General features: G+C 38.8%; 1 protein-coding gene across 1 annotated transcript in view; it reads left to right on the top strand.

Annotated features, from left to right (window-relative positions):
• The window catches only part of efhd1 (EF-hand domain family, member D1), a 28,936-nt gene extending 23,764 nt beyond the window's left edge, over window positions 1-5,172 (top strand). Inside the window, exon 4 of the mRNA XM_084716765.1 lies at window positions 3,693-5,172. Coding sequence (XP_084572891.1) covers window positions 3,693-3,827 — 135 coding nt within the window. The 3' untranslated portion in view covers window positions 3,828-5,172. The remainder of the gene's footprint in view (window positions 1-3,692) is intronic.
• Window positions 5,173-13,995: the final 8,823 nt, after the last annotated feature.

The raw sequence follows: 13,995 nt of genomic DNA, 5'->3' as shown, positions 1-13,995 counted from the left end.
TAAGTTATTTCTTTGTGGAGTTGTTTGTTGTCTTGTAAAATACATAGTGCTGCTAAGAGAAGCAAAGAGACGCTGTGTCGTGTGCTGGACACAGGCTTTTGTTTTGTCTGCCTCTGTCATCAAAGGTGCTGTATACCACATTTACCCCAGAGGTCGCTATAGAGCAGCAGCATCTCAGACCAAAACAAATGCACACTTCATTTTTTCAGTAAAGTTTGGGGGAAAAGTGTCATCTGAACTCGCACTGCTCATAAAACTCTCATCAAACTGTCAAACAAGGCAGTGATGATCAAGATTCTGTCACTATGTTGCCTTTTTCTCACCCAAAATGTTATCAGAAACAATTTTTATTGACTGTTTTATTGTAAAACAAGAAAGATTGTAACCAGGTGGCCACCATTTTGGCTGTTGTGTTGAGAAGGGAGCTCCAGACCTGCAATAGACCTTACAAGAGTGATCTTTTTAACCCAAAATATGATCTTTGCCAAACCCAAACCATGAATTTTCTGTCTGTAAGCCTACCCAGACCTTAAACAAAGCATTGTCATATTTTAAAAGACAATTAGTTTGTACAGTGTGCACAATAAAAAAATGTGTACAGATCCTATGACAGTTTAACAAACCCAGGGTTCCCTTTTAGCTATGACCGTTTCCAACAGGGACTCCTGAAATTCAGATCAAGCTGTCAAACTAAATTGTGTTGATCAGGAATGGATCAATATTCTGCCTAAAATGTTGTATGTATGACATTTAGTGTATTTTAGTGACTGTTAAGCTGTAATATGAGAAAATGACTCACCAGGGTGCCATTTTGAAAACAGATAAATGGAACACTGAAAAGGACATGCACATGTGTCCATCCTGTCTGAACAGAGACGACTGAACTCACAGTGTGACACAGTCCTCCACCATATCTTTACACGATATAACAAAAAGAATGGAAGTGAGGAGCAAAGCGGTGGGGAAGATGAAGAAGAGCTTGTGTTATCCTCAAAAACGGATGAAATTGTGGATAAAAAAAGTTACACAATGTCAGTAATTTGGAAGTGGTTTGGCTACTTGAAAGGTGACGATGCACAAAGACGGTATGCAAAATGTTGTCGGTTGGTGCCAACCAGAACAGGAAACACAACAGACCTTTTCCATCCCTTGAAAAGGTGGCATCCCAGCGACTACATTGAGAGCATGAAAATCTGGCCTAAAACTGCAGCACATCCCCCAACAAGTGTTACGCACTGGCCTAGTACTAATGCTGCTGTGAGCAGCGCTAGCGGAGCTGTACCAAAACAACAATCAATAGTGTCTTCTTTTGCCACTGTAACCCCATATGAGAAGCGATCGAAAAGGAGCAGAGATATAACAGACGCAGTGTCATACTTTCTAGCCAAAGACATGATGCCCATGAGCACCGTGGAGAAGACTGATTCAAGAAATTAATTAAAACGCTAGACTGCAGGTACTTATTTCTCTCAACTTCTCCCTAATTCTCTGTCATTTGTTTGTTTTTTGTATTAGGTTGTATCACTACAAACATTTGAGATTGAAATGTTTGCTGCTGGGAATTTGATGTGATAGAAAGTCTCAGATTTTACTTTTATTTACATTTTTTGCATGTTTTAGATTGTTTTAATTAGTTGTTTAAAAAACAAAGCTAGAGGTACCACTTCCCAAAAATGTAGGCAAAACTGGCGACTCGGCCATAAAAAAAACAAAACAAAACTGGAGAATGTTTGCACTAGGTGATAGAAGACATACTGCTTCACTTTATTTTCCTTTTACACTAAAGGGCAATGCACAAAGCATGTTTGCTTGTTTTCAGTGTTATTACAAACTGTTTGCACAGTTCTTTACATTATATTACCTAATTTTATATTAAGAAACTATATTCTAAATTCATCTAATGAATCATTTGGTTTCTTCAGGTGTCAGACTTTATCTGGATACTTTTCAAACTCACAGCATTATCAAATTATATATCGTGATAAATATCGATATCGATCAATACGGGAAAAATTATTGTGATAATATTTTTTTCCATATCACCGAGCCCTAGGCTGAATGTTGTGTTCAGTGTATTTAATGCTTTTCTTTGCCATCTGTGATGTGGAAACAGCAAATTTCCACACAGTCAGAAAAGAGAAAGTGTACATTGTCCTGCTCATAGTTCAGTTCTGAAATCTCAGCACACTACAGAGCGTCTCTGCTGCAGGTTTGTTGACAGTACAGGTAAAACATAAGGTTCGTTGTTGGCACAGTTTCGTGTGGAGTTGAACTATAAAACTAAAAAGTAACAAGAGCCAAATGGGCAGTAATGGATGTTTACTGACAAAATAACTAGTGTTTATTGGCATACAGAGCGTAGGGCTGGGTACCGATCTCTGTACTTTTAATGGTACCGACCGAATTTTGGCAGTACTACAAAGAACCAATTCATGTTAAATCAATCAGTGCAGAATATTAACAGGGAAAAATTACAGTATGTAAGCACAGCAGTGCTAAAAACAACAACAACACACAAACTGCAGATTGTTGAGACAGGTTTGAGAGGAGGGAGGAGGGGATTTTATTTAGTGTGTAAAACGCTCTAAATAAATAACCAAATAAAGAAAAACAATGTTGAAATTGAGAAGTTTAGACTTGTTTTTCATAACTGTAACTACATTTTTGATATTACAGAGAGTAAAGTAATGGAAAAAAGGTATCGTTGGGTACTGGTACCAAATTCCAGGTATCAGTATCCGTTCAAAAATAAATGGTACCCCCCAATAGAGCGGAGATGCGAGATCCAATCACAAGTGGTCAGTGGAGACCAGGTGTAAATGGGGTCAAAGTCACATTTGCTGGTCAGAACCATAAAGGGACACTTCACCCAGAAATTAAAATTCAGTCATTATCTACTCACCCTCATGCCAACTGAGGATCTGGTTTATTTTGTTAGTCTGCAAAACACTGCTGGAGTTGCACAGGAAAACAATGTCGCAGGATCTCCCAAACAATGGAAGTGAATGGTGACCAGTTTTCAAACATTAAAAAAACTGAATAAAAACATAAAATTCCTTCATACTGCTTGTCTGTTGTAATCCAAGTCTCCTAAAGCCCCAACATGCCAAGCTGACTAAAAAAATGTTATTAACACCATGTTTTTAGTCTGAATCTTCACTGTAGATCCTGAGCTTGGAGACACATTCACATGCACATGCACACTGTCTGAACTGGGTATGTGTGGTGTGACTGTGTGCAAATGGCCTGTTGGGACTTTAGGAGACTTGGATTTCACCACACAAACAGTATGGAGGCATTTTATGTTTTTGTTTTTTCCTTTTTTTTTAAGTTTGAAAACTGGTCACCATTCACTTCCATTGTTTGGGAGATTCTGTAACACTGTTTCTCTGTGAAACTCCAGCAGTGTTTTGCAGATTAACAAAATAAACTTGACCCTCAACTGGCATGAGGGTGAGTAGATAATGACTGAATTTTCATTTTTGGGTGAACTGTCTTTTTAACCCACAAGCCACATTATCATGTCCAAGGAGCTCCACACCTTCTGAGGCAGAGATCTGGAAGGCAAGTGGTACAAGTCTACGAGATAACTGGTTCTGTAGCTCATTTCTACAACAAGAGAAAGGACTAGTCTGGATTTCAGGATGATTTGTGTTGATGGGAGTGAACACTGTCATTTTGTGTGTCACCAGATGCAGGCAGCTTCTCAGGGCAGCAAGTTTGAGGCTGAGATTCGAGAGGAAAAAGAAGAACGCAAGAGACAGGAGGAGGAGAAGAAACAGAGGCAAGCTGCCTTCAAGCAGCTGCAGTCTACCTTCTGCTCATGACCCGCCCCGGGAGACACACAACAGCCCTGACACGCAGTCAGTGTTAGTGAGATTTTAGAATTAGCTTCACACTTAGACTTTAACCAATGCCATCACTCTGAATCTGGCACTTTATAACAACAATAGCAAGATGCATTTAAGTAAGTACTCACTAAAATACTTGAAAATACCTGATATCACAGGCGAGGTTCATTCATATGAGACTCTCTGCAAAACAGTCAGTCAAAAACACCACTTCAGATGTACAATAAGGAAACATTTAGTCAACTCTCCAAATTCATGGAAATATCATAGATTTGTGCATTTCTGTGGAATATTTTCTTTGTGTCCCTCTGTACAACAAATGTCAGTGAAGGGAATTTTAACTTGTTTAGATTAAGTGAATATGTTATGCATATGTTGTTTGTGAAGCGTTTTTAATTTCATGGTTTGTGTCATATGATCTCGTTTCATCCTCACCTTGTTAACACTGTTACAATGGGTGTCATTAACTAAACATCAGCTCTGCAACCTAATAGAATTAGATTAGTAGATAATAGTATGAATAACTGTATCATAATAATATAATATAATAATAGGAAGTATAGTGTGGGAACTTAAGTTAGTGGCAATGTGAGCCTTATGCGCCTTTGACCACTGACTTTGACTCTAATCCAACACTGAACAGGTCATACTGTGATTGGCTGTCATCAACAGTACACAGCCTGTAGACCGGACCAGTCTGGACTAAAGGTACGCTCCCTGGTTTTGTTATTGTGCCCGAAATGACCACTAAAGCTCAACTGTGAACTGTTTCAAAATCAGGGAGTTTATCTTATTTACTATCTTTCTGAGAGTGAGATAAAAAGACCAACACCAGTCTCGTGTCTCTGTGTTAGGCTGTGTTCCATTTCCCTTGCAAGTCAGAGCTGGGAATGATGTCATTGGGCTGCAACTAATGATTATTTTTGATTAGATTTTTCTGTTTATTTTCTCAGTTAATCAATTAATTAATGCTGTCATAATCTTGCCATATTCCTGTAACAATTATTTTCATTATCAATTAATCTATTGATCATTTCTGGCTTAATTGATTAGTTGTTTGGGCCAATGAAATGTCAGAAAGTGGTGAACAATGTTGATCAGTGTTTCCCAAAGTCTAAGAAACAGAAAATTAATCGCATTTAAGAAAATGGAATCAGAGAATTTTTACTTTTTTTCTTAAAAAAATGACTCAAATCAATTAATTGATTATCAAAATAGGGAATTATTGTTGCAGCCCTACTAATAAACAGTGTATTACCACAGCTTTCACTACTGTAAGGAGCAGCCATTTTTGATTTTGAGTTCAGGGTTAGTGAGGTCCTTCGAATCTGAAATCTGCCCTCAGGGGGTGTTCCCGTGGAAATATCCATCTGGAAACTCTTCCAAGTTTAAATGGAAAGTAACATTAGGTACAGAGCTGGAGTCAGGATGTGGTTAGCTTAGCTTAGCATAAAGACAGCTAGCTAAAGCTCAGTTACATGTTATATCTCATTTGTTTAATCCGTAGACAAACAGAAATGTACAATAAACAGCTTGTGATTTTAATTTCACACATCTTGAAACTTTTTTAATTAATTTCACATTTTTAGATTGAGTATGTAACTTATGCAAAAACCACACATATTTCATTTTTACATTTCTATTTAGGTATAAATTCAGAAAGTAAGAACCTTTCAAAAGTGTTGGTAGGTGTATTTTTACTTTGGACAGAGCCAGGCTAGCTGTTTCCCCTGCTTTCAGTTCTTATGCTAAGCTAGGCTAACCACATCCTGCCTCTGGCTCTGTACTGCACACACAGATATCCACCTCCTCATCTCACTCTCAGCAAGAACAGTAATAAACATATTTCTCTAAATGTCCCCGACCTGAGCAGACTGCTTCCCTGTCAGCATGCTTCCTGCCTGTGATCCAGGGTGTCTCCGCCCGCCTGTGATTCTGTTTTTAGGATCTAAATTCTCATGACCCCAGCATTTACACAGTTGATAAGTTGTCATGTGAATTTGGTATGGTGTAGTTCAATGAACATAAGAGCATGCCATGCATGCAGTGCAAGTGTATTATATAGATTCTTATAGATTTTACATCAATTTAGCTTATTTTCCAGTAATAGAAATCTCCTGCAAGCGTGTATGCATAACAAGACACTGAAGCACAGTCCCCAACCTCAAAGCTGGGAGTCAAGGTTGGGAAATCTTTCAGGCTTCAGGTGGTTTATCTGTAAAACAGAGCAGACCTGCAGGGGTCAGCACTGTTTGAATCACTTTGAGTTACACACTGTGACATCATGTTTGGGTGTAGAGTTTGGAAGGTCTAGTAGTGTAGCTTTGAAAGGGGTGCTCCACTAATTTAGTATTGCACTCCAATAACTTGCACAAGACCGATTTGTAAAAGACTTGTCAAAACTCCAAAAAAAACCCTGGCTCCTACATTTCCCACAATGCATTGCTTTATATCATCTCTGATTAGACCCTCCCTCCTTGCTCACATCTTTCAAAGCATTAAACTGATGTTGCTGTGTAAAATCAGTGGAGTGCCCCTTTAATGTGACCAGTCATTCATAGACATACTGTCCACCGTCTCCTCCAGTTCTGCACCTGTGACTCACAGTGTTTCCTGCTCATGTAGACAGAATGTGTAACGCTGACAGTTTAATACTGAGGACATCAGATGGAGACAGACAGACTGAAATCTTCAGGCGTCCTCTGACTGACTCATGAGGCTGAATTTGGAGCACTCTGATGATCTTAGAGTCTGTTACAATGTACTGATCATCTGTGTAGGGGATTTGTCCCTGGACATTCAGCTGTGGATTACTATGGTAACATCTCGTCACAGCCACAAACTAAGACATGTAGCAGTTCATATTTTAATGAGAGAACAAAGCTCTGGTGCTGCACTATGAGTACACAACCTGTTCTCATCACAGCTCATCAGATACTGATGTCTTTGTCCCATCATTTGTTAATATCTGTATGAGACGCTGCCAGAAAGCCTTTCTGACACGTGATTAACATTGTAAAATGTTTGCACTTTAGGAAAAGGTCATGGATTGGGTTAAAATAAGCTTGTTACATTACATTATGTTATCTTACCTTTTTACGTTACATTACATTACTTTAATTCGTTACGTTACATTACGTTACGTTACGTCACCTTACCTTATTTTACCTTTACCTTACCTTAGGTTAGCTTACCTTACCTAACCCTATGTTACTTTATGTTGCCTTTTGTTATTTAGGTAACATTGACCTTTGGTTCCTCTAGGGACCCAAACCCTGGCCTCCACGTTTAAAGTGCTTGTTTGTATGAGACAGTGAGGGACATGACCAAACATCAGTATGTGATGACCTCACATGACTGAGAATGGGCTGGAGTACAGCAGACTGAGTCCTGAACAGTTAGTTTGTCCTCTCAGGACATGGCCAGGTCAGAGGGAGGAGAGACATACATATTTCTGCACCATGTGATCTCACCTATCTCTCATATGTGTTCTGTACAATAATGAAAAACACTGACCCACCCTGTCAGTGAGTTCAGTCTGTGACAGCAGGAACTCAGTGGGTGTTCTCACTGATTAGCATTAAAAAAAGAACTGTGATACTTAAGGAAATAGCTCAATATTTTTGGAAATATGTTAGCTCATTAGCAACATTAGCTTTCTGTCTGAGGTGTTCAGATGGATCAGTCTCATGTCTGTGTGTTCAGTACAGAGCTGAAGTCAGGGTGTAGTGACCGTAGCTTAGAATAAAGACTGGAAGCAAGTGGAGACAGTTAGCTCCAGTTTGTAACTGCATTTGTGTTTATACACAGATTGAACACACAAGATGTGTCATTTTCATCCATGAGCTTTAGAGGTGTTGGCAGGTGTTTTTGAACCTGGCTACCTGTCTTCCCCTGCCTTTAGCCATTATGCTAAGCTAGGCTAACCATGTCCTGACTCCAGCTCTGTGCAGAACACACAGACATGAGATTGATGTCCATATTCCCATCTCACTTTCACAAAGAAAGTATGTTTCCAAATATGTTGAACTGTTTCTTTAAGGTGGATTTTACAGTAACAGTGCAGCACAGACAGCAGCAGTGGCTCCATCTGAGCCTGAAGAAAAGCATGTGGATCCGGTTCTCTTGACTGAGAAAACCTCTCCGTCACTCTGGGCGCTGCTGGGTTTTTTTCTTGACATTAGTGTGCAGTGTTTTCAAATGTTAGAAGGACAGTGCCACAAATATGCACCACATCCGCAACACGCCAAACCTAAAAAAAGATGGCATATCCAAGTCCTGAACCCGCTCTATCCTGATCCATCGCTGCCTACGTCCGAGTTTGTCAGCCTGAGGGACAGGAATCCATTTGGGGTTGATAGATAGATATAGATAAAGTAAAAGTATGAACATGAGTAAATAATACAGCATAAATATATTTACATGTATAAAATGCAACAATAATAACCCACTAATCTGACATCAGTCATATACTGACTGTTTTAGAACCTAAAAATGGAGTCGTGAGCCTGTAAGAGCAGACAAACCCTGACCTGAGCAGTGCTTATTGTTACATGCAGTCCATGTGTGGCCCTTTATTTCCTCTGTAGTGATGTATTTAAGTTGTAGCATGTTGGAGTTGTCATATAACAAACTACTGTATGTATCACATACCTTCTTTGGTATTTGTTGTGGAAATTGACAATGTATTTTTTCATAAATAAAATAGTATATATTGTTATTTGTTTTAGCAGAGACCTATAAGTTGCCAAATATAAAAAAAAGGTCAGTGAAATCTATTTTTGGTCACTTGTAAAGATATTGTGTTGTTATACTCGCTGTCAGAATGGAAACGTTTGACTTGATTGCAATAAAGGATAAATAACACTGATGTTAAAAATGACTCCGTCCATCTTCTGACTCGTGAAGGAGGAGTGGTGGCATTATCCCTGATATCCATTCTCTAAACCGCTTATCCTGCTCAGGGTCACTGGGAGTTGGAGCATATCCCAGCATGCATAGGCAGGAGTCAGATGGGTTATGAATTCATCACAGGGCTGGAACAGACAGAGTGACACACTTTCTGGCTTTTCACAGTCTCCACTTCACCTGAGCAGCATGGAGAAACAGCTCAACAGAGGAGCCTCTCACTCTGTGTAAGAGGTTGTAATATGCCTTTACCCTCTAATGCCATCTGCATCATATTTGATACATGAGTTACTGAGACCTCTATGACATTAGTATGGTCAATACTTTACTAAAAAAAGATCTGCAAAATCCACCATGGCTGCCTTCACATAGTGAGTTGCACATTTTTAGCAGGGACATCTGCTAATTTTTAAACGGCTTTAGTAAGAATAACTATACCTGCCAACCTTGAGACCTCAAAAACAGGGAGGATTTTGAAACAAAAAATTTTAGTATCCAAGACTTTGTTTCCTGCATTCTGGTGAGTTTTCTTTTAGTCATTGAGGCAACAGTTTTTACAAAATACATGCTCCTTTTCTTTAAAACTTGTTAACTGCTCTTTCCAGAACGTCTGGTTTGGTGTAGAGCAGTGTTTCCCCAACCCCCTATTTGACTCTGAGAAAAGCTGAGCCCCAACAAGCCTGCACACACACATACACACCAAAGTGATACTGTGAAAAATTAGCATTAGCACCAGTGTTCTGGAATACTTGAGTCGTAGGGCTTTTACACGCTGTAGAGTCTAAGAAACAGGTTGTGATGATTAAAAGAAAAAGAAAAAAAAGAAGTGAAAATCTGTCCTAAATGGGAGCAATACAGGAGGGTTAGCAAATATGAGAATACATATGACATATTTTGTACCTTATTTTGTAGTAGTCAGTCATTAAACTCACCCTCATGATGACTGAAAGTCAGATTTAATTTTTTAATCCACAAAACATAAATACAGTTTTCACAGGAAAGCGGAAGCAGAATCTCCCAAACAATGGAAGTGAATGGTGACCAGTTTTCAAGTGTCACAAACATCAGAATAAAAACATAAAATGCCTCCATACTGCTCGTCTGGTGTAATCCAAGTCTCCTAAAGCCCCAACATGCCAAGTTGAGTAAAAAATGTTATTGACACCATGTTTTTAATCTGAATCTTCACTGTAGATCCTTAGCTTGGAGCCATGTTCACATGCACACTGTCTGAACTGGGTGTGTGTGGTGTGATGGTGTGCAAATGGCATGTTGCGACTTTTTCTGTTGTTTTTTCTGTTTGAAAACTGGTCACTGTTCACTTCCATTGATTAGATAGATATATAGATAGAGGGATAGATGGATGGATGGATGGATGGAATTTTCATTTTTGGATCAACTATCCCTTTAAGATTTTGAGTGGAAAGTGAGATATTTATGTGCTTGTTTGTTTTTTGTTTAACATTATAATCACTTGGATGTTGCAAACAGTTATGTGAGCACTTGCCAATAATTGTCTTTTTAATTGATTTTCACTAAAGCAGTTTCTTGGCTATCATAATTCAGTGTATACTGACTGAGCTGTTTCTATCCACCACGAGGTGAAATAAAAAAACAAACAAACTAATTTTCATAAATGCCCAGCATATCAAATATGATAGAAACTAAATATTATAGATATAAATTACATCAATTTTTCAAGGGGATTTTTTTAAGAGATCCAATAAACACAATTTTCTGGCAACTATGACCTTTAGCCCAGTGCTTTACAGGGCTAAAACAATGGGCTAAAGGTCACTTGAAGACAATCAAATGGACGTTGCTGACACATGCAGCACAGATGTATAGTGCAGCCTTTTACCAGCAGGGTGCAGCACACCTCCTCCACACAGTACAGCATCCTGGTACCATGGTAACCATGACATAGGAGTTAAATGAAGTAAAGGTCCCGTCACTTCTAGGCTTGTTTAGAAAATATTTATTTCATGTCATGTACACTGTACAAAGGCACTAAAGCATGTGAGATACACTGAGATCTCATCCTTCACAATCACAGTTTGTGGAACATTTCCTCTTGTGTCTGAAGTGGCAACATGATTTGTTTGAAACCACACAGATAACACAGTGATGCTCTGCAGGTCAGCCTGTAAAGGGAAAATACTCCAAATAAAAACACATTTTCTACAACATTTAGACTTCAACTTTTCTTTCTCTAAATCTAAAGACATTTTTTATCGTACAAATTGAACATAATACATTAATTTCTGCTTTGCATAATGATTTAGGTGATGATTTTTCAAAATAAAGGCATTAATCTACAAATCAATCAGCAGTCAATATCATTCTATCAGTCACTACTGAGCCATATGTCATTGTATGCAGGTCAGTCTAATGTTAGATAGCTCATTTTAAGACGTGATGTCTTTGTTCCAGAAGGCTTCCGATGAGTAACCTTAGCAGCTTAATATTGACAGTGGAATTACAACCATGTGAAGGTCTGCTGTGATTGTCATCTCAGGTGATTGAGTCTACAGTGTGAGCCTTCAGTCCACAAACATCAGCAGAGGAAATCAATGCCCTTTAATAGAGATGACAGAGGAGTCACTGTATTCTGTCCCTTCCTTATTGGTACTTGCTCTTTCACGACTTTCAATACACTAATGCCAGGTTCAGTTTTACTGGGCTGGCACTGAGGCATGGCAGCTTTAAATGATCTTCATCATTCTCTGAAGAAGTTAAAGATATTCAATTCAGTTTCATAAAATATTCAGATCCACTGTTGTAATGAACCCCTAAATCTACAACAGGTTAGAGAGATAGTTCAGATTATTTGAAGTGGGCGTACTCAGAGATAACTGGTACTGGAGTTAAGTTGAAGGAAGTTTTGTTTGAAGTTAAGCATGACAAGGTTTGTGTTAGGATTGATGGATGGGGTAACAGACTTGGACACAACACTCTAATACCTGCTGTTCAATATCTACTCCTCCAATATAAAACAACCCCCACTTATAACCCCCAATTATAAGGTCCCAGTACAGTAAATAGCTTTGATTTTGGCTCCAGTTTGTCTCCTAAAGTGTCCATTAGAGGGATAGGGATAGTTTGGTTGTATGGGGTACTTATCCACAGTCAGTGTATTACCTACAGTAGATGGTGGTCGACATGGCCCCAGTATGGAGAAGCAGCAGGAGTACACGTATAGGAAGCTGTGCAGGGGTGCATTGGATCACAGTTTGTCCCATGTCCTGTATGGATCACCTCCAACGGTTTGGTACACATGTGATCTGCAGACTACATGTCACCATCATAGTGTAAAACACAGTTTTATTGTCGCTGTTACTTTCATAGAAGTAATAATACCCCAAATCTCAATGCAGAGTTGCAGTGAACAGACAGGACAGATGCTGCTGTGTTTTACTCTGCAGCTCATCTCTGTGCTCATCTCATATCGCCTGTAATGAAATCCTGACCATGACTTCAGACATTTTCACTGGTGTAACTATTCTGTCATCATAGAAACAGATCACAAGATTGAGACATTTGTTTTGAAACTAATAGATAAACTTTCATTGTCACCTTCATTTTGGTGAAAATATTTTAAATTTAGTGTATACTTACTGACCCTGTCCACAGCAGTACATTGCTTTGCTTCCTGCACTGGTCCTCCTGCTTCTCCAAACTGGAGACATGTTGACCCCCACCTGCTGTAGGTTATACAGTGACTAAAGTACCTCATAGAACCACACATCAGAAAGCCCAAACTGTCCCTTTAAGATGATTTTGACAGTGAAGTGAATTGAAGTGAAAGCAGTGGCTCCCTGGAAGGTAGAAAATAACATTCAGCAATCTGGAGCTGATCCCAGCTGACACTGGGTGAGGGGCAGGGTGCATCCTGGACAGGTCATCAGCCAATCACATAAAGACTCACATTCACACCTGCAGGCAAGTTAGTCACCAGTTAACCTGCATGTCTTTGGATGGAAGAAGCCCATGCAGGCACAGGGAGAACAGCTATCAAACTGTACTTCTACAGCATTCAAGTGTGGCATTATGTGTTGCTTATGGAAGTTAGTTAATGGAAATAATTGTCACCGCTCAATCTGCCTGATGCCAATCCTCAAATTTCCATTTCATTTATCTTATCATAACTTTATTAGTCTTCCACACTACCTGTTCACCTATGGGCATATATTTGGATGTTGTACATCTAAGTTTGCAATAATCAATCAATGTTCTTAACTTGTATGAAAAGTTTGGAAAATCAATTGTTTGTGAAACTGAATTGATCAAACTAGATTTCAATAAATGCAGGTATACAAAAAAAGTTCAAATTGTGATGGCAGAATGCATTTCAAATCAACAACTTTCTCAGAGAGTGTCTCCATTCACTTAAAGAGAAATCACTGTGTGTTTGTCATTCTGAAACCCCACACATTTATTAAATCATAGCAACTTTCAATTATTGTCACAAATATACATGTGGCTTTAAGATGAAGTTTTTCATAAAGGTCCAGTGTATAAGATTTTGCCAGATGTATTGGCAGAAAATGGCAGAAATGGAGTATAATATTCATAAGTATATTTTTATTAGTGTAAAATCACAGAAAAATAAGAATCAATGTGCTTTTGTTACATTAGAATGAGCCCTTTATATCTACAGAGGGAGTGTCTCCTCTTCCTTTGGGGTGTCCATGTTGCACTTCCATGTTTCTACAGTAGCCCCAAGCAGACAAACACTGGCTCTACGTACAGCCTTTTGTGCTATTCTGGATTTTTGCGGCCACCACAGATTCTCCTACATGCTTGGAAGGGGACAGTGAGACAAGATGTTTGCAATTGGCAAGCTCACCGCTAGATAGCACCAAGTCCTACACACGGGTCCTTATCATTCATGTAGAGTTTTGGTGTCCCCCTCATGAATGTAACTTCAATATTCACTCTTTTATCTCTGTTTTTGGTCACCACCAACTCCTGAGAGGAATTTGTTGTCACTGTATTGTACAGTGTTTTTAGAGCTTTTTTTTTCAGAAAACAGCTGGCTGCCAACCAAACGTGCTATAAACCCTAAAACAATAAGTAGAAAGACACTAAAAAAAACTCATAACGCACCACTTTCCAATTACTAGTAATTTGATTACATGTTAATAGTAAAATGTTGATTACTGGAACTGAATTTGAAATTGATTGTGCCACCACAAATTAACTAAATATTTTTAAATATAGTTTGAGCATTCTC

The sequence above is a fragment of the Lutjanus erythropterus genome, chromosome 4 (assembly GCF_056507025.1).
Source record: "Lutjanus erythropterus isolate fLutEry1 chromosome 4, fLutEry1.hap2, whole genome shotgun sequence".
In the NCBI taxonomy this organism is placed as follows: Eukaryota; Metazoa; Chordata; class Actinopteri; order Lutjaniformes; family Lutjanidae; genus Lutjanus; species Lutjanus erythropterus.
Note: the sequence above shows the minus strand (reverse complement) of the source record. Positions and strands in the feature narration are given on the sequence as shown.